Below are 24752 nucleotides of genomic sequence, written 5' to 3' on the forward strand. Positions count from 1 at the left end.
TTAATCTCTGTAATAATCAACCCCATCGCATCCTTACTTAAGCCCCTTTTACACAAGGAAGCAGAACACGCTCGGGTCCAATTGATCCCAATTAACTCATTCCATTACTATCATTGCTCCTAAAGCAGCAGTAATCCTGACTTTACAAGGACATAGACATTGATTAGTATTAAAGACATGCTTTGGGAGAGACTCCAAAGAATCTCTGCAGCTGGATCCTGAGATAAGCTTTACAGCATGTTTCAGAAAATGAAACAGAACTGCAAAGAAATCAAATCAAGTAAAACATATATTTTTTAAAACAGGCAGCAGGCATTCACCTTAACTGCAGAAATGGGTAACATTAGCAAGAGAGCTATCAATACAACATCCATATTAGTGAGTCAGGTTAGAAAGAGAGAGTGCATTGCAATTTGGTTTGTAAGTCGTTATTGTTTGCATAGGTTTGCCATGGATAAAATGTAAAAAATCACAGTATCGCCCTGTAAAGATATCCAGTGCTGTACTGTACTGTTGTACATTTGCAAGGGCAATTTCTTCTTAACTGTCAGAGAACATCGTTGGACAACTGTGTCCACTCAGCTGGTGATCTCTGTTTGCCAGCCCCTTTGGTACTTTGTTTATGAAAACTGAAAAGAGAAAGCATACAGTACAGTATATAATAAAACCAGACCTTTTAAGAACATAAGAAAGTTTACAAACGAGAGGAGGCCATTCAGCCCATCTTGCTCGTTTGGTTGTTAGTAGCTTATTGATCCCAGAATCTCATCAAGCAGCTTCTTGAAGGATCCCAGTGTGTTAGCTTCTACAACATTACTTTTACAGTTGTCTAAATGTGTGTGTATATAGTTTAATTTTAAATTGGATAGTATAGACTGTAGACGTATATAACAGTTTATTTTTTTTCTTCCCATTGTGCTGTACAATGCCGTTCTTACCTTGCTTAGCAAGATCCATCACATTACATGTTTGTTAGCAAACAGACTTAAATAGCTATCAAGGGAAATGTTCTCTGTTTTTTTAAAAAATGAATTTAAACATCTTAAGTTCATAAGATTTCTTGAATGCCTAACACAAATACGTTGGTTACTTAAGGTAGCTTTCCCCCAGAAATTTCACAAATCCATTTGTTTTGCAATGTGGTTTGTTATAAAGACATAGCAAATTGGCTAAGCTTATGGGTAACCCTTACTGTACATTAGGGGAAATCCTTATGTTGCTTTTAGCACCAGCCAGTGCTGTTTCTGTTTGTGTTTCAGCTTATTTGCGAGCTGCTGTTTAGTATTATGGTGCTTCGTTTAGGCAGCTCTTAATGAAGATGGATTCATACATTAGATGACACTTTTAACCAATGTTTTCCTTTACACACACACACACACACACACACACACACACACACACACACACACACACCTTTAACTAAAGACATTGCCATTAAGAAACCAAATAGCGATTTTCATTTAAACTAAGCAAGCCTCTTTTAACCAGCGAGAACTCTGTTTGCTGATTCATTCATTTTGATAAATAATTTTAATTTTTTTAAGACCTAAGACTTACTCCCAGTTGATCTATAACTTTGTTTGTGCTTTATTAACTTAATTCCATCAGACTGTTACTATGACTATTCAATTAGATTTACCCAATAACTGAAATTTACACAGAACCCTACCACACTGACCAGAGTTCAGATGATAAGAGTTCAGATGCTTAAAGATTTGTTGCTGGCACAGTTCCCCAAGTGAAATGCCATGCTTTCATTCAATGTGAAATATTGTGTTGCATGTAAAGCTACTTTTTAACTAAGGTCACATTTTTCTAACATATAGCATATTATTAATATTTCCAGCATTTCCTAAGCCTGTTAATGTTTAATGCCTTAAAGCCCTAATCCATGGAGTTTAGCAATTGATAGCAAATGCACTGGATTCTTACGTTTTTATAATTGCAGCCCAGTCTATGTAAACATGGTCTTTTCTAATTTTAATTTGACTATCTTCCTGTCTCATGACAGACTGATTCCTGTATTTTACGCAACTGTGACCCATGCTTGAGGTCGCACCTCCATATGGCAGCTCCCCCAGACTACAAGGCAAGACGCTCGGATAAATTACACACTATTCCTACCATCACGATTCACTATGCAAGGCTCACATATTCAGTTTTAAATGAAGGACGTGTTATAGCAAACTTGGATTTAGATTTGAAAGAACTAATTCAGGTGCCATACTAGATTAAAAAAGCTCTCAGCTTTCATGTAGTCTATTACTATTTTAATTCCAATGCATTCATTAGGGGGAGCAGCTGATTAGCTCTCCAGGTCCATGTAACCAGAGATTTATTTTGTCTTATGTTTGTAAAGTGTTTCTTTAATAACTGCGCACATCAAACCTACATAGACCACAAATCTGCATGACAGGTAAAATTAATTTGATTTTTTTTTTTTATTTGCTAAAACATTCTCCTATCGTAGACACTGCTTCAGTCAATAAAACAGGTGGATCTAAAAAAAAAAGATGTGTACATTATATTTACAATATATGCTAACATTGCTTTTTTTTAGCATGTAACCATGGTAACTGCTACCTTCTCCGCCACAAACCTTTTCCCACATATTTGAATGCATTTGGTGATATTAATAAGGGATTACAATAAGTGAGCTCCTGAAAGGGAACAACAAGCATTTAATGGTAGTGGATTTAAGTCCAGCGCTATTTTAGATCATTATAACAGACCTCTATGACAAATACAGCTATGTCCAAAAGTTTTGCATCACCTAAAATGTTAGTATTGAGACATCATTTAAAAAACAACAACTATATGAACATAATTTAGATCTTTTACTTTACATCATATAATCAAAGAAACTACAAATGTACGATAAATGTACAAGAAACTACTAGTATTTCATGTTAGACTCTGAAATGTCTTTTTTCAATTTTTGTCAGTTTTTAGTTATTTCAAAATCAGCCATCTGTTTGTAACCCAGTCTCTGTTTTGTTTCCACCTGTATGAGGAGGTTGCAGCCCTCATCTCTGGTATGCATCAGATTCTGTGCACAGCGACTCTCCCAAATGGGGCATTTCAAACAACCTCAAAGATAAGGCCATGCTTATTTCCATTCGTACTCCACGTTTCACTAGAGGGTAAACTTGTATTGGCATTAGCAGTTCAGCATGCATGAGCAAACAATCCAAAGCTTGAAAGGTTCTAGTCTTCGAGCTACCACAAAGTCATGTTTATGTTATGTTTATTTTTAAAGCCACAGGAAAAAAAAAGTAAGTCAAAGTTAGACCTCAAAAGAAAAATATGCAACTTTATTTTTCTTTATTGCAATGTATTGCCCTGGAAAAATAAAAAAGCAAAATATTTTTTGGCAATGAGCATCGTGATAATGTAGTCAGCTTGGTAATTGTAAGAGGCCTGTTAGCACTGAATAATGATAAACTGTGAGCTCTTTAAGCCCTTTTGCGGCTCTTTTAGTAAATTTTAAGAACTCTGTAATTATCAAATCTAAAGCACGGTGCCCCCTCGAGTATTTGAGGGGAGAGGGGGGTGGCTGGGAGGTGGAATCAGAGGCAAAGAAGAGCGATAAACAGCGTGGGCATGCATTCTGGACAGCGTATTTGAAAAGCGTTAGTTAATCTAACTTGTTGATTAACTCTGGGATTACCTTTGCAATGTGAAGTCCACATCTTAGCAGCTGAGACTCTCAGCAGCCCTGGGAAAACATGAATACAAATGAATGAACTCATACTGTATAGCCAGTATAAAACATAAAAAAAGAAAAAAATATATATACAGCTTTGGCCAAAATGTTTGCATCACCTAGAAATTTAGGATTGAGACATCATTAAAAAAACAAACTGTATGAACATCATTTAGATATTTTATTTAACATCGTAATCAAAGAAACTACAAAATAATATTGTAAAACTCTACCGGAAGCCATAATAGTAGTACAGTATTTCATGGTAGATTTCGAAATGTCACATTTTTCGATTTTTGTCAGTTTTTCATTAAGTATATAGAAAAGTACAAAGTAATTTGATATGTTAACGTAACATTATTTAGCAGGTTTCATTCGACTTTATGAAGCAAAATAAGTTCATTCTATAGAATGATGCAAAACGTTTGGCCGTAGCTGTATACTGTGGCTGTACCAGTAATTAGCATTGTCTCTGTTTAAATACTTCTTAATGTCCACTGGGTAGACAGGGCTTCGATTTAATGTCTGTCTGGGGCATTGGGTTAGCTGTGCTATCAAAATCACTTCCTGCTGCCCCTGATTTTCCTTGGAGGTCATTAGGTTCCAAGTTGCATAGCTTCATGTGTTGAAGCAGAACCACATCACATTAGCAAAGGAGAGGCTGCAACTCAGCAGACAGTAATTAACGCACCGGATGCATTCTTGATTCTTGAGTATAGCTTATCATGTTGCCTGGTCATTGTCAGCTAGGAAGCAGGTACTTTCAGAAAACAACTGATGAGTTTTTTTTTAAATAAGAAGCAAATGTTTCTTTGTGTAGCTATTATAAAGAAACTGAAATAGTGGTGTTGGATTTTTATGGTAACTATTTCTTATTTTCTGTAATAATTATTCCATTTTGATATAAGTATTTTTTTTATTTGAAATTGATATGTAACACACATGGTAAACAGTAATTCAACATTCAACAAATTATATTCTACTACAACATCAGATTACAGTTATATAAGAAATAACCCACCTAGGAAGTGCGGTAAGAGTTGTCTTGCCACACACCCTGGAGTGGATTATTTCGCTTATAAAATGGCTACATTTTTTTTTTTTTTTAATAATTACACAAACTGGCTTTTTTAAGGAAAAAAACAAGAAATATATTATGTATCCTTCCACAGAGAAAAAATAGTCCCTGAAGACTGATTGTAACATATATTTTGTACTTTTTTTTTATTTTCCATAAACATTACATTGAACATTGCCATTTATAATAACATTTTACAAGATGAAATTACATTTGTGAATTGAAAGCAGACTGATTTCCCACATCTGAGGGAGGATTCATGGAACAGCCAAACACTACACTGGCACTCGAGGGAGGGGCTTCCAAGTGTTTTGTTTTGTTTTTTTCTTGTAAGAAATGATCCAACTCAGGCTTTGCGCTCTTCAAGGGAAGCTGACCAATAATCTCTGAGGCTGTTTTCACACCGATGCCGGTAACCGGCATTTCCCTAGATTGTAAACCAGCATTAGATGATATGGGGACTAAATGACTTCCGTTTGAGTTTGCGCAGTCCTTCCCGTCCGCGGCGAGCACAATAGAATCCTATGCCAAACCCATCCTTGTTTAAAAGCCCAACGGTTGTGTCAGCAGAGAGCAGGAGAGATTTTAATTTTGTTTTAAATCTGTTTCTGAAATCGGACGGTAGTGGTGAGATGTATCTGTTGTGTCTAGTTTAAACATTGCATACTCGCTAGTCAGTTTTATAAGGTGATATTTGGTTTAATAAGTAGATGCCGCTGCTGCATATACAGTATATTGCATTCTGAGTGAGACTTGCGTGGTGATTTCTCAGGTGGCTTTTTAATAGTGTTACTGCTACTGCTTGCCTCAGAGTTTTCTTTGTTCTGTTCTCTGACTAAATAACTACCACAGTATATTTACCAATTTTTCTGTAATTCTTAGTGACAGCGATGAAAAAATAAAAGATTGTTGAGTGATTTAAATGCTGTTTCAGTTGTATGTTGACGTTTTTACCTACAGAAACACTCTTTAGTAGTAGAAGATACATGATATCGCTTTATTAGGTAATGCGACACATGCTGAGACACAAAATGAATGGCCCTTTGTTGCATGTATTTCAATTGTGTTGTTTTAACGTAATATCTTTTAAATAGGAGGCTGTGTGATCCAGTGGTTAAAGAAACGGGCTTGTAACCAGGAGGTCCCCGGTTCAAATCCTAGTTCAGCCACTGACTCACTGTGTGACCCTGAGCAAGTCACTGAACCTCCTTGTGCTGCGTCTTTCGGGTGAGATGTTGTAAGTGACTCTGCAGCTGATGCATAGTTCACACACCCTAGTCTTGTATCTTGTAAAGTGCTTTGTGATGGTGGTCCACTATGAAAGGCGCTACATTAAAATATCATTATAAATACTACTGTAGCTTAGAACTTTCGAAGTGATATTACAGTAGAAATGATAACATCTTACATAAATGCAAATACTACTTACGGTTATTTCTTACTTTGTGGGTTGTACAGTATGACAGCAGTAAAAGTCTTTTACACAAGTATCATATTAAAAATGTACAGGCACACAGTACTGGCAAATGTAATGTCTGGATGATTAAATATTGTGCTGAATGTGGAGTTGTGGTGCAGTGCACTTTGCTGTTGTCTCTAGGAGTCAGAGATTGTGCAGGTTGGCTGCCCCAGGACTAATATGCAAACATGCAAGGGACTGCCTTTCTGGGAGCAAGATCTGTGTTGAACAGCCTTAATAAAGTGCAGCAGTTACCTAAAACCCCTCCTAATGTGCTACTGGACCTCCATTCAGCATATAGTATTTCAAATAATGCAACAGAAGAAAAAGGTGGAAAATGCTACTGCTAAAAAAAGGTAATGTTTTAAAAAAGTAGTTTAGCCCCCTTTTTTTTGTTCGAGGATACTTTATTTTTCAATTTGGCTACAAAATGTGCACGCCCTTTCAGCCTTTTCCACCCTGCATTAAAAATGAACATGCCACTTGGCAGCTTCAGATTCGCCATGCCACAGTGAAGGTTCTGTGCTGGAGCACCGGGGTTAATGAATGGTATGATTCTTTTCCTTTGACTTTATAGAGCAGGCTGTTTTGAAATTATTTCCTCTCCAAGTGTTGTGACATTGTTTTAATTGAATGAATCTGCAGAACTGGTAAGATAAATCAACAGAGAATGAAATTGTAATGAAATGCAAACGATATTAACTTAGAAATTGGTTGCAGTAGACAAAACAGCTGGCTGTGATTAATTTATTTTTTTCATTTCCCTGTGTAATCAGCATAAGTGAGGAATGACCTTGGTTCGACATGGGAAATGCATGATAGTCATGCCTGTTCCTGTTATGACAGATACCTTTTTTTTCTTGAGGCATTGAGTTATTTTTTTTTTGAACAATTAACACATGCCCTTAAGTAAATCGGAAGTAAATTCTTTAATAATACAACCTTTTTTCTGTAGTTGTCAGTGCAGTGAAATATAATATGTCATCATGCATGCATTACAACTAAGTGCACGTAAAAATTAGCAGCATTGTAATGTATTGTGCAGTAATATATACTGACAATGGATGAGAATTTGTGTTAACACTATTCAAAGGAGTAACATTTAAATCTGATTATTTAAGAATTAAAATGTTATACAGAAAAAAAGAAAACAAAATTGGCCACATATTCATTATGGATCCAGGTGGAATTTCACAATTTGAATGAGTAAAAATTGGTTGATACATTTTTTTATTTTGTTTTTATGTGCTGTTTTGAAATTATTTCTCATTTCTATGGCACAGGAATCCTGTATTGCACTTGTATTATTTTTTAAATGTTACACAGTAATATTTCTGCCGTGGCTTAGAATTAATGAGAGCATATTGTATATCCTACATATATCTATTCATGTGCCCATAATGTTTAAACAGATCATAAAAATGCACCAGTATTTCCTTTAGCCCCGGTAAACTGTCATTGTTGTATTATTGTGTTGACCTCCCCCAGGCCCCTCTGGACTTTAAGATAAGAAATCTAAAGTGTATGGGAGATGGGAGTCAATACAAAGTCCTCATAAACAATATAAACAAACATGTGTGTGGGTGTGTGTGTGTGTGTGTGTGCGCGCGCACACGCGCACGTGCATGTATGTGTGCATGTACGTGTGTCCCTGTACCTCCCTGACTCTGCTGAGATGAATGGTGCTGTCAACATGTTGAGGAATGTTGACAGGCTGCGGCAGACAGGACACATGAGGCCTACACACAAAGATAGGAATAAATGAGATCAGGGCTAAATATACAGTGTGAGGTTTGTAATGTTCTAGCAACTGGCTTAAACCCTGCTGTTTGATGGTAAGAGAGCTGTGGCCTTAAAAAGGAAGAGAATGCATTGTGACTCTAAAAGAAGCAACTGGTGGACATATCAGTCTGCCCGATGACAGTTAAGGTCGAAACCCTTTTTTTGGAAGGACAAGTGCTCGGACCCAGAAGACAATGCTTCTATTTCCATCGCATTTCGCTGTCGCTGCAGGTGAAATAATAAAAGACAGACACAAGAAAAATCACAATCCCACTCTCAGACAAAAACATGTCAACTATTAGATCAGAGTCTGTTTTAATGATCTGACTAGCATTGTATTTTGATTTAACTACTGTCAACACTTTCATTATGTATTCCTTGGTCAAGCATCAATGGTGTACTGTATTTTAACCTTGAGAAGTCCAGTTCAGTCATCACATCATTAACTACAATATCAATAGTCAGTGAGTCAATGTGAAGCCTACAGAAATAATCAATTTATACTACATATTTGGGAAAAGATGTTTGAGTAAATATTGTATGCTTTAAGGCAAGTCAGGTGAATGGAAATGAGAAATTTAGATTTTTATTCTTGAACTGATTCAAACAGATCACTATGAAGTAAAAAGCTTTGTGGCAAAGTAGTAAGTGGTGCGCAGGTGTAGAGCAGGTGCAGTAATCCCACAATGAAAAGACAGACAACAAAGTACGGGTGAAATGAGTTCTGTTTATTTGTAATCTAAGGGTCTGATGACAGAGCAGTAAATAAAGAGCTTGCAGTACACAGCAAAGTGTATTGCACAGTAATGACAAAGGGTTGCAGTCCCGTAAATAATAAGCACAGTATTTAACACAATTAGACACACAAAACACGGTCACAAGTCCAAAGTGAGTGCCGTAGTGCTTGTGGTGAAATACATTTTATTATGTGCAACAATGGTTAACAAGTAGTGCAGTGTTGTCCGGGTTTAGAGCTATCCGTTGGCGACAGCTCCAGATCGTGTTAGCTGTCTAGTCTAACAAACAAACAAACAGTACGTTTTAGACAGACAGACAAAGCAAATAAAACATTCATGTTAGTTTCTCAATAACAGGTCATTTTGTAACCATTACAAGGAACAGATCACATCACTACGTCCCATTTATATAGCATCAACCATGACCCCTTGGTTAACAAGTACATCCACTCCTCCAATCCGCAAATGCCACACCGTTAACCTTCTGGGTCAATGGTTTAGTGTACCGTAGCTCCGTCCCCTCTCTAGACTTCCGACTTCCGTCTAACCTTGGGAATGAACTGTCGGGCCATCCAGTCCAGGGTACTCTGTTCCCTTTACACAGTGCCCTCACAGGTTGGGAAGGAGATATAACACCAAGAATCATTCGATCTCTGTCACAAGCTTAAAGCATCAATTTCCCTAGAGGCAAACAGCCTATTTCAATTGAATTAAACACTCTTAAGTACACTAGACCCAGAGGAGTTGGTAAATTACTACTCATTGCTGATACGTTAGGCTGGTTTTTGCATACTTAAACTTACGTGCAAGTGGCTTGTAATGTGGAGCAGCAGTGTGGAGTAGTGGTTAGGGCTCTGGACTCTTAACCAGAGGGTCGTGGGTTCAATCCCAGTGGGGGACACTGCTGCTGTACCCTTGAGCAAGGTACTTTACCTAGATTGCTCCAGTAAAAACCCAACTGTATAAATGGGTAATTGTATGTAAAAATAATGTGATATCTTGTAACAATTGTAAGTTGTCCTGGATATTGGCGTCTGCTAAGAAAAAAATAAAATAAATAATGTAACATTTCCCCCAAAGGCTCTGCTGTGTTATAGCATGGTAAAAGCATAGGCAAGTATGGTAGAGTAGGGCATGGTTAACCATGATAAAGCTCAGTAAATGCATCCTATCTATGAGTGCACCCTATTCATGTACATAATACAGCACAGGGATTGCTTGACTAGAAACAGGTTTTCGATTAATATGATTCGATGTTGTTATTATTATAGAGACCTGACAGGTTTCCTGCCTTTATGAAAGTACATGCATTGAATCTGGCACTGTGCCACATGCTTTCCATCAGTTTGAGACTGGGAGCATTATTGCCCCCTATTCTGAGAAGATAAATATATGTTTCTCTATTGATTGTGTTTTAAAAAAAATTAATTAATATATATTTTTATGCTCCTACAGTATAGTGTATGTGTTTGTATGACGAAGGGGGAAGTGCTGCTTGCATATTTAATTACATGCCGACACATTCAGGTTTTCAGGATTACGGTAATTAACAGTGCAACTTCCTTTCGTCAGCTGTAATGAGACTGTAGAAGGCAATTTTTTCCTCACACCTGCGAGTGTTTATTTGTTTTTCCTCTGTTTCATTCTTAAGATACGCTGCACGTCCGCACTTCTTTTTTTTTGTCTTTTTTTTAAAGTGCTTTTCCAATAGTAAGGCACAAGGGTTGAACTATTTCTATTAATAATGTTCATGCAGACAAATGTGCCCTTTTCAACTCAGCCGGGTGACAAATGATTTGTGTGACAGCTGACAGATTACTAAAACAACTCAGCGTCCTGTGTATAAAAAAGACACAATGTAATTTCAGCCAAACCTCTCTCGCATCACATGCCTTCAACGGGGTGAAATCCTGCTTTTATCCAGGTTGCCTGCCCACCCTATTCTTTTGCTAATCACACACAGAGGGTATTAGAACTGCGATTTTAATCATACACCTCGTATTAATTTGTGGTATGTGGGATCTTCCTTTGAGCTCTAATATCCTCTGACAAAAGGGAGTGCTTTTGTTACAGCAATGCGCTTTTCTGGATAATGGAAATATTACACCTAGTTATTACATTTGGGACGTGTTTTCATTCTCTATGTGATCAGTGTTTGTCCAGCTGGTCCAGTGAAAGTCAATAATTAAATGCTGTTACTGTAGATGAAAAAAAAGATAAGGAAAGCTATATATTTTTTTTTATGTATTAATGTTTACGGGTGTTTTTAAATGCGTGCTGTAAACAAGACTTGGTTTTCCAAAGTGTTTGACACTGTCTCATAATATGGGTCAGAGTAAGGTGAAGAAGCTAAGAAAAACAAAATAATAATAATACATAAGAAAATCCTACTACTATCCTACAATTCTGCACCATTATGGCTTTTTTTTTACCTTATATATATATATATATATATATAAAAGGTAACATTGAATCAGATATTGTGTTAACTTGAATGTTTATATTTGGTAGTTTATTAACCCAAATTTTTAACTGCATAGTGGTTCTCTTTCAAGTTTGAAATGTAACCATTACCAAATGGGTATTTACTCCTAAAGACCCGAATCCTGAATATTGTTACCAAAGCTGCTCTTTGAGACTATGACACAGTCGTGGCCCCGCACCTGAGGGAACAAAAGGACTGTGATCACAGATCTCTGTGTCATTTTTCCTTTCAAGACTGACCCGACGGAGAGCCTTGTTCAGATAATGTTGCTTATATCTGTATATACTTTGCATTTTGTGTGTTTTTTACACATTTGGTATGTGATAGTAAGCGAATCACTGTAATAGTTTTTCTATTTACGCATATTATGTGCACTATAGCCTGTTGCTAGTTACGTCCTGCTTTGGCCTTGTGTCCCACGTGACCTTGTGTCCCTCGAGACGCTTCTTCCCAGGGACCCAGCAACATAAGTCGGCTGACTGTGCTCTCCCCCAGTCTGCATAGCTCCGGCTGGAGCTTATTTTCTTTCTTGTTTTTGCTATTTAGCACCACACAAGACATTTTATAGTATGTGTGTAATTGCTATATTACTGTTTTTTGATGAGAACATTTTTTCTCATTGCATACCAAACCGGTCCCGCTCGGGTCTTGACCCGCCCAGTCGATATATAAGCAGATTGAGACTACAACTGTATACTGTACATTGCATTGCTTGCTCCTTGCATCATGCCCCGGTTTCATCCCTGTGAGACATGCAAGGCCAATCTGCCTAAGGAGGACAAGCATGACAGGTGCTCTTCCTGCCTGGGGCCAGAGCAAGAAAAGCACGGTCAGGACTGCCTATGAAATGGCCAACCTGCCCCCTCCAGGAAAGCTCACTACCCATTCTACCAGGGGCCTTGCAACTTAATGGGCTTTATTCCAGGGTGGACATATGCAATGCAGCGCTGTGGGCTACTTTCTCCCCATACTTTCACTAGGTTCTACAGACTCAATGTCGTGGATCCTCAAATCTCTGGTTTTGTAACTAGAGTGAAGGGTGGCTTCCCAATCGACCGTTACAACACAGGCATAGAGGTGAAACTCTCCCTCAGTTTTGTCACCCTAGCTAATTGTTACTGGGGTTCCGTATGTTAATGCACAGGGCAGCCTTTGGCTTAGCCTTGTAGCATTCCGGACGTTCCACAATCTTGCCCTTGCGACGGCTTTGGTGCACTCACCCATTCGGTAATGGTTACATTTCGTACTTGAAAGGAAACGTTAGGTTATTATCATAAACCTGGTTCCCTGAAATAGAAACATAACCATTAACCTTCAAGGTTGCTGTGTTCATTATTTGTAGTAGGCTTGAAGGAAAAATGACTCAGTCCCTTTGTGCCCTCAGGGGTAAGAGCAGCATTGGTAACAATATTCAGGATTCGGGTCTTTAGGAGGTAAATACCCATTCGGTAATGGTTACATTTCTGTTTCAGGGAACCAGCGTTCTGATAATAACCTAATGTTTGCTTAATCTGTTCATGTTCAACACTATACAAGTGTACCATAGTAGTAAGTGCTAACCTAAAAGAAAAGCAAACATTTAAAAATGCAGAAATATATTTGTACAGTAATAAATAATTCCAATGAATAAATAATAATAAAAAAAAAACACAAGGAGTGTTTGAGATTTGATGTTTCAAACGATTTCACGACATGTGTCGTCTAAATCTGGACTTGGTGTCCTTTGTAGCCACCACTGTTTATTACAGCAGGATTTAGAAAAGTAAAATTAACAGCGGAAATATGTAATAGTAAAGTCTATTTCCAAACCAGACAAGCTGCTGAGGTGTTCCCTAGTGAGAGCAGCAATTGTTTTGTATCTGTAAAGAAGAAAAAGATATTTTACCCTTCTCAAGTGAACTGCATGTTTTTTCAGTTCCTCAGTGGAATCCTTATTATTTCAGCGATGGTGCTTGACTGAGTGACTCGAACACAGTGGCAGAATTCAAATCTAACATTCAGCCCCTGCATTGTGGCTCATCTCTGATGGAGTGACTGATGCCTGGTTCCGTGTGACTGACTGGTAATTGAAAGGTGGAGACGTGTGTTTCCCTCAGCTAGATTGATTCCGATCTCTGCTGATTTATGCATTCGCTCACCTTGCTGTTGAATGCTTTCTATCAGAATCTTTACCTGGGTTTATCCTCCCCTCTCAGTGGCTCATCCAGTTCTGGATTCATGTCCCTTTAAGGAAAGTATTATTTGGGAATACCCCAAAATCAAGTACAGTTCTTTCTATAACAGAGTGTTAGCAGGTGTTTGAAGTCCATAAAGAATGTAGGAGAAGTTTAATTTGCATTGTTTTAAATGGTCTAAGGTAAACTAGCCTTTTGAATCAGTATGCAGTATCTTTTGACTTACCACAATATTATAAAGGCAGATTGATAGGTAGGATATGTGTACTGTATTGCACCTGTGCACACTTAATAATTAGCAGATCTCCTACTGGGCCAACACAACGGGTCAGCACATTGAAGTTAACCTACCGTAGCTTAGATTAAGAGCTGTGTTCCCTCTGCTGGAAGCCAGGCTGGCCTGAGTTTGCCTTTGTATTCAGTGAGTTTCACGATTTCAGTAACAAGCACCAGGGTGCCACTGTCCTCTGTAATGAAATGAGCAAATACGCTGTGGGGGGGAGGGTCTCTTGTTTGGTCAATCACTTTCTCACCTGTACAGCTCACTGCTGTGTAGATAAAGAGCAGAGTTTAATACGTGATTGTTATTTGTGCACAGATGTGGTTCCTCTGATGGAAATACACATATGTGCACATGCACTGCCTGTACCCTTAAATGGTTCTGTATTCGTGTGCAAAACAAAAATGATATAGTGGACTGGCTATGCTTTGTAGGTGAACCTTTACACGAAATCCTGCTGCCATTGGTTAGCAGTTGAGCCTCCCAGCCTTGCACAACATCTTCAGTTTTAGCATGTCCGCATATTTTTGCATATATCCATATTTCTGTTTTTTTCTTTCACTTACAGTAAAGGGAAAGGTCATGTGGATGTTCTCTAAATGTACCTGTTTTCGCAAAGCTTAATGTTAAAAAGGAGTATTGCTAGTGACATCTGACCATTTTTGTATCTTCTTTTAGCAGAATGAATGGTTAAAGGCCTTCTTAAAAGGTAGCCAGAATTCAGGCAGATAAGAAAGTACAGTTTAAAGGATTTAAAACATCTGCTTCGAGTACTGGCTTTAAATCACCTGCTTTTAAATCACAGTTGCAACCATGTGTGTAAAGGTAATATAAATTATAGTAAACTACAGTTCTGTATTTTCATTTCACGCGGTTAGAATGTTAGTGTCTCTGACTACAAAAACCTACATTTATCTCAGGAATTACTTCCTTTATTTATCTCAGGAGTTATTGAGCTACCAAGAGTTATTTTACACAATGGAGGCTCGAATTAAATTCTTCTATAGAACATCACCAACAAGCAATACCTTATAGTTCCTGCATTGCACCTGAAAAAAACAAACAAACACGAAAGAAGGTTTTTGGTTTAATAAACAACCATCTATATATATATATATATATATATATATATATATATATATATATATATATATATATATAAAAGCAACTGTCTCTGTCGATTCACGCCAACCAGCCGGGAATGTGAATATTCACCACTTGAAGAAGACTCTTGCTTATATACTTCAATGTTACAGCACAATTAACTACACTTTTTATTGATTTTTACTCAATTTATTTAGGTTTTCCTTTTTTTTTTTACGTTTCCTTCCACATATTCACTCTAAAATGAATTTTCTATAAATATAGTCCTCCATAACAACGTTCTTCCCTATAAAATGAGTGTGCAAAACAGCGTTTTTAAAACTATATACTTTTATTTGAATAAACAGAGAACAAAAGATGTATTATTATTATTATTATTATTATTATTATTACTACTGCTATTATTAGTGCACATTTATTAAAAATGCTTCCGTAAAGATAAACTGAGGACTAAAAGCAGAAAAAAAGATTGTGCAATTGTAATAATAATAATAATAATAATAATAATAATAATTAGTCTTTTCCTGCTGCCGACAGAGCGTGTGACCAGGTTTTGCGGTGCTCTCCGTTGATGGTCCTCAATTGACAGCTAATTAAAAAGGTTGAAATTTACTTTAAACGACATTTTGTTACTAGCTGGTGGAGTGATCTTGTTTGGTTTGTTCTTGTGATGCGGTTACAAAGATTCTAAGGGCATATATCAGGGATTATATCCGTCTAGCTCGACCGTATTTAGAATGTGTGGACTCTTTCCATTGAAGTATATATATATACTTATATATATATATACTGTCCGTTTATTGTAACCTCGTGGGGCTATTTAATAAAACCAGAATCAAGGAAACATGCACAGGAGAAGATACATGTAGGTTTGTGTAATCAAGATATAACAAGTGAGAACCAACCATCTGACCTTGTGAAATTAAATTACAGACCACTAATTTACTATGTTCTAGAACTGTGCATTGTCTACATTCACATTATTAAGCAGACGCCTTTATCCAAGGCGACTTACAGAGACTAGGGTGTGTGAACTATGCATCAGCTGCAGAGTCACTTACAACTACATCTCACCCTAAAGACAGAGCACAAGGAGGTTAAGTGACTTGCTCAGGGTCACACAATGAGTCAGTGGCTGAGGTGGGATTTAAACCGGGGACCTACTGGTTACAAGCCCGTTTCTTTAACCACTGGACCACACAGCCTCCTATACATTGTATAAGTATGTTCATTTTAAATATTTGCAGCTAGCATTAGTCGGAAAAGGGGAAGTAATAATAGTTGTAATTCACGTTCCTTGTAAGAATCTTTTTAAAATGTTTACTTAACCCTGGTTTCCTTTTTATAAAAGTTGTCAGCACTGTAGTAAGAGCTAGGCCCTATATCTAGTAATTCTGTATTTACATACTGTATGTTTTTGCACAGAAATTAGCATCTGTTTTAGTTCCGGACTGTGACTGCCTTGGGTCTTTCAATAAACTGGCTTGTCGCTGTATCCACCAGTTGTAGCAATTATGTGACAGGTGTTTGCAGTTTTATTTTTTTTAAATAAAAAAAATAATTTATGTGCTTTTTCCATTCGGAGTAAGGCTGCAAGGGAATCAGTCATTCAGCAGCAGGCTGTACTGTACTGAGAATGAGGAGAACTTTTGTAGCTTCATTAATTTGCTTTGCAAAATGTACACGATATTCAGAGGGTTACAAGGTGAAGTAGGGACTAAGTAATGCAGAAACCAGAATTAGAGGTCTGTGCATACACGCGTTCAGGCTTCTTCTATTTGTGCACTGGAATTGTGTTAGCTCTCGGGTTTTGTGTTCATAACACTGTGTCTGAAGTGCAATAACAGCTTCCCTGTCATTTTAAATATTTTAAGCAGCCCAAATCTGTTTTCAGACTTATGATAAGAACAGTATTTTTTTTTCTTTTTATTGTTGTGATATGCTGCAGAGATAATGAATTTAATTACAATTTGTGCCACCACAGAAAGAAAAAGTGTTAAAAGAGCTTAATCAGAAATAAATTTAAGAGAAATTAATTGTGGGCAAATTTCCTCCTCATGTCAGATAATGAAAGACACATTTTTCAAGTCAAGTAGTGGGTATGTTTGTTAGCTATCCCATGCAGATTTGTTTTTGTCTTGTTCTGATATAAATGTTACATATTTATATTGTGTCCCTCTTGGTAAAAGGCAATATCATAATAACAAAAATAGGATTTCAGTAACCTAGTTACTATATCATTTACAGCAGCATATGAATCCATTTTTATTAGAGTTGGGGGTCTTGTTTAGTGCAGTGTTTATCAGTTTATATTTCCTATACAATTTTATCTTAACAGTAAACACAGCCTTTAGATATGAAGACCCTTTTACCTATTTCTACAGTATTCCTCCACAGAGATTTGCTAGCGGCAAAAGGATATGAAAGTAATTATAATTATGGTGAAGCATATACACCACTACCCGCACAATTGTATGATTTCAGGCGGTCATCCTTGTGATGCATTGAAGAGAACATTAGGGACTTCTATTACAAACTACAGTACTACCATTTTTTTTTTTTTTTTTGTAAAAATGCTGATGAAGAAGACAGCAAAAGTGCATCCTACGAATGTGGCCATTAACAAGGGTTTAAAGCTGCTTTGTATATTGGTCAGTGCAGAGACCTGGGGATTGGAATGAACGACTGCCCTTGCAACTTGCTTAGTATGGCACTTTGTGCCCTGGGGTTAACATTGTAAATTTGCAGGGAAAAAAAGCCAAAAAACACACTTGCATTTAAGATTTAATATATATTACAAAAGCATAAATAAATGCTACACATTTATTTAAATTAAAAAAAAAAAAACACTGGTAAGTAATGTTATAAACTATTTAGGCTATGTATCTGCTTTGCTTGTTTTTGTTTTTTTCCACCAACTTACAGTACCAGAATCACTTTTTTTTTTTTTTTTTTTTTATGTGATGAGATCAAATGCGGTAGAGCCAGGAAGAAAATATATATATTCAGAATATATTCAAATTGTCCAGAACTGGACTGATACTTACATTAGTGACGAATGCAAAACAACTGAGCGTCTGCAGAGCTGGATGTAGAGCTCCAGAAAAAAGGCGGGAGGGGGGCATGATATACTGTACAGGACATCGTGGTGACTGAAGTTCTGCGCTGATGATGACCTCATAATCAAAAGGAATAGAAAATAAAAAAAATATGCATTATGAAAATTGCCAAAAAATAACCAAACCACCAAAGACCGTATTTATCTGCTAGATGCTTTCAAAACAAGCCATATTTGGCTGGAAAAACACCAGCACTGATCAAGGGGGAGTATGCTAAAAGTTGCATGCGAAAGGCATGCATTACCTATTAAGTGTTAACACAAGTTCAATTGCCATTCCATATTTTATTTGCCATTCCTGTACTTTAAAATGTGGGACTATACCACTGGTCCTGAACCTGAGTTTGCCAAGGATTTGGCTAAAACTGCAGCATTTGCAGGCCTCTGGAAGCATGAAAAACTCCATAAGCAGTCAGGATTTGGCAGAACACATTGAGAGTGTACTGTACTGTACTTGATTACTCAAAGCAGTCCCATACTGAATCTTGACTCCTAACTACAGTAACATTTGGACTAGTTTTGGACAAGTTGGTTAGGTATTTGGCAGAACTGGCTCCAAAGCTTTTTCAGGGTCAAGTACTGTAGATACTGTTTAGAAGATGCAGTCCTCATCTCTCACCACAAGAGCACCTAAATTGAATATTAATGAGCTGTAGCTCCTTCCTTTAAATCCTTTTGGTGATACTTCACAATGCTGTCACATACATTATCCTTCCATTAGGGTTTAAATTGGTTTCCCCTTCTATTTGCTTTTCAGAAGCTTGGCTATTGTTCTTTTGACTGACAGTTCTCAGAAAGCCAATACATTAAACCCTGTACTCAGTGTTCAGCTAATAGGCTGGCCTTATCTGGAACCCCCAATATCAAGAATGGATCTAAAGTGGCCATGATGTGGTTCACCATTTTAAGAGTTTAAGGGCATTGTAGTTGAGGAACATGATTACGATGTGAGATTAAGTTGAGGTGAGGGGTTATCTGAAGTGTTTTCATTTACTGCCTCATTCATTCAGTGGCAAGTATTCCAATCTACCCCAGGGGAAATTTATAAAAATGCTTTACCCAATATTGTACGCTGCTCTGTTGGGTATTAAAAGTAACAAGAATCCATCCAGTCGTGGCTTAGTTGGATTTTATTTCACATCTCAAAGCATGTGTTAAATTAATGCTTAGAAAAAGGAAGAAAATTAAAAACTGCCTTTCTCTTTATCACTTACCCACCTCCACAGAAAATGCAAAATAACTGTTCATTTGTAACTATTCAACATGCACAGAATTCAGTTACATCTGGGAATTTATTAGACAGCAGTCCCTATTGTAATGTCATTCATCAATAGTTCATCATTTATAGAGATTTTTTTTTTTTTTTAAATGGTGAAATCCACTAAATGAATCTCATTAGAATTTGTATTTAGCTCAGACCCACTGTAGCAGCAATAAGTCAATATAATTTACTTTAAGTCCAGTAAGTATTAGTCTTTTGAGGACCAACATGCTGGTAAAACCTTTTTTTAATTGGGTGAAATGGTCTCTGAGAGAATCTTGTTTCTAATTTATGAAACCTGCCAGGCTCCTTAACGAAAAACTGACAAAAATTGACATAAAATACTGTACTACTAATATGGCTTCCAGTAGACTTTTGCGATGTCATTTTGTAGTTTATTTGATTACATGATGTTAAATAAAAGATCTAAATTACCTTTATATATATATTTTTTTAATTATGTCTCTAATTATTCTAGAGGTGATCTCAAACACATATCAATGGTTTTCTGAAGCTGTCAGTGGGATAATTGTTATTTTAAAAAGTTTAACCGCCCTTATATTAGTTTTACATGTGATTTTATATATATTAGTTTAGTGTGTGAGGATAGGTCAGCCAGCTTCAAACCAAAAAACTAATTGTGTGTTTAGCCAACAAGGTTGCATCCCGGTAATGGTGCTGAAGTTGCTTGGGGATGTATCCAAAATAAATGCATTGCATTGTGCTTCTTGTTCAGTTCCCAGGAGAGATGCATGGCTAAAAGAGACCTAGTAAAAAAAGTAAAACGTGCATATAGAACATGCCTTGAATTTCATTTAAATGTAACAATATTACTGATAAACTTTATTAAAGAGAGCCAGTTAGAAACCCCTCAGGTCTGTTGGGCTTGCTTCCTTTATTAGAATTTTTTATATTTATAAACTTAAGTAACACGTGATTTGTATTGCATCAGTTGAAACTTCTTTTTTTTTTTTAACTAAAGGCATTGATTAGGAGCATCAATTGATTCTCAACATATGGTAGCAACTACAAAAAAAAAAAAAAAAAAACTGCACAGCTAACCCTATTGAAAACACAGTTAACTGTACCCTGAAGCTGTATTCTTCCTCTGACAGACACTTTTTTTATTATGATTATTCCTTTCTATAGTTCAATTTTGTTGGAAGAATCCTTGGACCCAGAGGACTAACAGCAAAGCAGCTGGAAGCAGAGACGGGGTGTAAGATCATGGTCCGAGGAAAGGGCTCAATGAGGGACAAAAAAAAGGTATGTTTCAGGAGTGTTAATCATGGAGTTATTTACATTATTTCAAATAGATTTTCTGTGTGAAATATGCCAAAAATTCACTGAAATACAAAAAATACCTGGTGCTAAATATTTGGCCAGAAAGGCAAAATATATACCCTTTCTGGTGCAGGATTCTAAATCAGATTGTGTTCAACTAGTTTTTTTTTTTTTTAAATACACCAAAGATCAGCAATATTACTTTCATTTAATTGCATGTGGTTTTGCTGTTATGTATATATATATATATATATATATAAAAAAAATTGTGTGCGGTCTGGGTTCCCCTTTGCATTTAGATTGATGCATTTTTTATATTTAAGGCATTTGTACCTAGTTAAACTTCTGCGCCGATTTTAAACTATAGGTTAGTTAGATTACATGATGAAGTAGATTTTACAGTATACAAAGCACTGATCGAATTTATGGTATCATAGTGTTTTCCTAATGATGGAGAAACTAAAGATGAAACGTCAGGTTGACTATCCCAACTGTCTTGCTCTGAAAAGCGATCTCCATTCATCATTTAAAAATCCTGTATCCCAAATAAACAAAGTGACATCCCAATTAAACAACATAAACAGCATTATGAACCATCTCCTTGAGCTATATCCCATTTAAGCAGGAATCCCGATTATCAGTATCCCGATTAGGTGGCGCCGACTGTATTGGCATCATAATTGGAAAACTGTTGCCCCGAGGGTTGAAAAAAAATGAGACAGTAGGCAATGATCACCAAAGCCACAAGCTGAGGGAACACACAAACTGTGGCCTTTTTATTAATCAAACTAACCAGTCACAGCTGATTTAGTATTTTTTCATTATCCTCAATTATTATTATTATTTGTTTATTTAGCAGACGCCTTTATCCAAGGCGACTTACAGAGACTAGGGTGTGTGAACTATGCATCAGCTGCACAGTCACTTACAACGTCTCACCTGAAAGACGGAGCACAAGGAGGTTAAGTGACTTGCTCAGGGTCACACAATGAGTCAGTGGCTGAGGTGGGATTTGAACTGGGGACCTCCTGGTTACAAGCCCTATTCTTTAACCACTGGACAACACAGCCTCCTATAAACAAATTATCCAATCTAGGAGGCCTTTACTAAGATGGCCTCCTGGTAACTTCAGGAGTGTCCTTTCCTTACCCCCAGGGGCCTAAAGCACTTCCTATTCTTGATAGGAGTCCACTCCATTACAATAGAGAGAGAGAGAGAGAGAGAGAGAGAGAGGAGGGCTATAGTGGAAAAGTATTGATCCGAGAGAAGACTTGTTACCGACAGGGGGCTATAATGCCCGAAGCCCTGGAGGTAGCAATAGTCTTCCTGAGGGGCATTTAATTTTCCACTATGAGCTGAGTCTGAAGTACACATTTCATATATGAATCAGTCAAGAAAATAAGCGAGGCAAGGTTGGATAGTAAATACAACTTTATACATTTTGTTTAAATATAGCTGATACAGCATAAGTAAATAAATATTGGCTTATATATTGTGTTTAAATATAGCTGATATAGCATAAGTAAATAAATAAATAAATAAATAACATAAATAAATAACCGAAAATGTTTTTGAAGTTCATACCGCATAGTTATCAGCATAGTTATCAGCATAGTTAGCAGCTGTCCTTGTGGCTTGCTGACTGCTTCATAATCCAGTTCATATCCCGGCCATCAGATTTGTTTACATAGTCAAGTCAGAAAACAGTGACAGTGATGTTTTAATCACCACTTTAGTGTTTGGAGCATCCTTCTTTTGTAGTATGTTTTGTAATGTTTCTGTCACAGAATCGGTGTTCAGCCATTTTCTCTTGTTGTGAGGAGTGAAGATGAAAGGTGTTCCTTTGAAAAGGGGGGGACTGACAGTGATGTGAACCAATCACATGACAGATGGAGACTGTTGACCGTGGTGTAAGGATGTTAGGGCAATAGTTCAATCTATTATTCCTCCTATGATGAGGTTTTAACCAATCACAGGCCAGAATGTCCAACTACTGATTCTGTGATGCTGTGGCTGGCCTGGCATTTTTTTTACAGTGGTGTGGCATCAGATGCCAATATTGACCGCTTGTCTGTAAAGATTGTTTGTACTTTTGTCCAAATTGGGATTTTATGAACATGATCCATACTAATATATTTCTGTACGGAATCACCTTTTACTTTTAACTACATTACAAATGCCTTCATCTGATTTCCGTTTCAGTCTTTATGAAGCATTGGCCAAGATTTTGTCTACTTGAATTCATGTTTGAGTGTTTGAAGTTACGGTTTGGGTAAAAATGTCTTCTTTATAGAAGGCATACACTGTTCAGGCCAGTCGTGCATTTTATCAGATAAATTGATCCTTAGCAGACAGGACAGCTAACTCGTTTGAAATTAGGTTTACTTATGCAGAAAGGCGTTCGTTAGAAGAAAAAATAATTATAGATTTATAAAGAAAAAAAAGTATCCGTTCTGAGATTTCAGGCATTTGTATTGACATAGCGAAGACCAAAATCTCATAGAGCTGTTATCTGTTTCATGTATCAGACTGGCCCTTTAGCAGTGTTTGTCTTTATAATTGCCAGGGACTTGAAAAGGACTCAAATTACAGAACGTGCATTCCCTGTCATCGACTTCAGTTCCATCGTGTTGGGCCCCTGTCATTGAGTTCTTGTTCCTTCCTGTAGCACTTGTATGCAGGAACAGGCAATCTACTTTGGATCAATCCCTATAGAGGCATAGACAACTGACCTGATGTGCATACACTGCATCCTGCACAGACGTGGCATTTACAGCAGATTGATTGCTAAAATCTGAATCTCAAGATGTCTGAGTCCCCACCAGTAGCCCAGGGATGGGATTCATGCTGGGATGCCCAGTCTTTTCTGTTCTTCTGTGGGCTCTGTAGCACAATGTACCTGCATTGTATTTTCCTTACAGAAGCAGAAAATAGGGTGCTACAGTGATGTCCTTGTTGAGCTGTCTTGCTCACGCAGTGCTTCACTTGTAAAATACTGTATTATAATTCAAAGCGTTACATTTGTGTCCATTATTTAAATTAAAATAGATTTTCCAGGGGGAGGATGTGTGCACAGAAAACATAATGCAGCAGCTTTGGCATTTACACTGTCTTTTGATTCAGTGCCAGATGCCCTTATGATGCAGAGCAGCATCACTTCTGACCCTGGCACTTTGTGCTGTCCTGTGCATGCAATGCCTCTACCTTCAATTTAGAAACGACACATGCTTTCTTCTCAGTAATGTGCAGAGCAGCACATATAGATCTAAGCAGAACAGATTTCTGTCAAGGTCAAGGGTAGAATGAGTAGCATATAGACTGCTCTGCTTATTTTTTGCCCCTCCAAACTAGAGTACAATAAAATATCAAAATGGTCACAATAGTTATCACTATACATTCGGTGGACACAATATTGTATGATGAGTAATTGGATTTTAAGTTGGTTTTAAGTGATGGAAGATGAGCCTGTTGGCAGATGACATTCTTTAATATGTTTGATGTACAGTAAAGACAATATTCATATTGTGTAAGAGACCATGTTATTTACTGACACACAATATACCGTTTTACCTAAAAACTAGCGCTTCCTCTGTCAATCAGATTTAGACCTGATATCTGAGCCAAGATTGCTCTTTTGTTGTATTGCCCAGTCACTTAAGTGAGCAATATAAAGATCTGCAAAAGGAAACAACCAGAAACTTTGAGTCGGTTCTGTATTACTGATATTTAAACCATAAATGAATGCTTCCAATCATAGAAAACAAGAACTAGTTACAGCATGATGCATCTGTGAAAACTTACAGGAGAATATTTGTTGCAGTTTGGATTTGGCCAAATTATTTTTATTCTACTGTATCTTAATGAAGGATGAAAAAAGTATGGTACTTTTTGGCACATGCGTTTTTGTGGTTATTCAGATTTCACCAGTGAAGGAAACTGATCTGTTGCAAACACTATCCCAAAAACTTTATTAAAAAAAAAAAAAAAACATGTTTTTTTCCGTTAAATAAAAACCATACATCATACTTCATTATCTATTGTGTACTGATTGCACTGGTCAATTCTGTCAGTGCTTGCCCAGGGTGAATGATCACAGGGTGTTAGATGTGTGTTTTTAATTTAAGGATGACATCTTAGCCAAACACCTGGCAAATGGCAAATTGCACTGTTAAGTAATATCTACAGCTTTGCCCAAAAGTGTTGCATCACCTAGAATTTTAGGATGGAGGCATAATTAAAAAAAAAAAAAAAAAAAAAAAAAACCTGTATGAACATAAAAATGTA

The 24752-nt window shown here is 37.0% G+C and overlaps 1 protein-coding gene across 6 annotated transcripts in view; it reads left to right on the top strand.

Annotated features, from left to right (window-relative positions):
- Positions 1-24752, top strand: part of LOC117411146 (KH domain-containing RNA-binding protein QKI) — a 170894-nt gene that overhangs the window by 49050 nt on the left and 97092 nt on the right. For all 6 annotated transcript variants that reach the window (XR_004545769.3, XM_034018344.3, XM_034018341.3 and 3 more), the window contains exon 3: positions 20334-20450. Coding sequence is in view for 5 of the 6 variants with exons in the window: in XM_034018344.3 (XP_033874235.2) it covers positions 20334-20450 (117 nt within the window). In the remaining variant the exon portion in view is untranslated. The remainder of the gene's footprint in view (positions 1-20333; positions 20451-24752) is intronic.

Source organism: Acipenser ruthenus, chromosome 6 (assembly GCF_902713425.1).
Source record: "Acipenser ruthenus chromosome 6, fAciRut3.2 maternal haplotype, whole genome shotgun sequence".
In the NCBI taxonomy this organism is placed as follows: Eukaryota; Metazoa; Chordata; class Actinopteri; order Acipenseriformes; family Acipenseridae; genus Acipenser; species Acipenser ruthenus.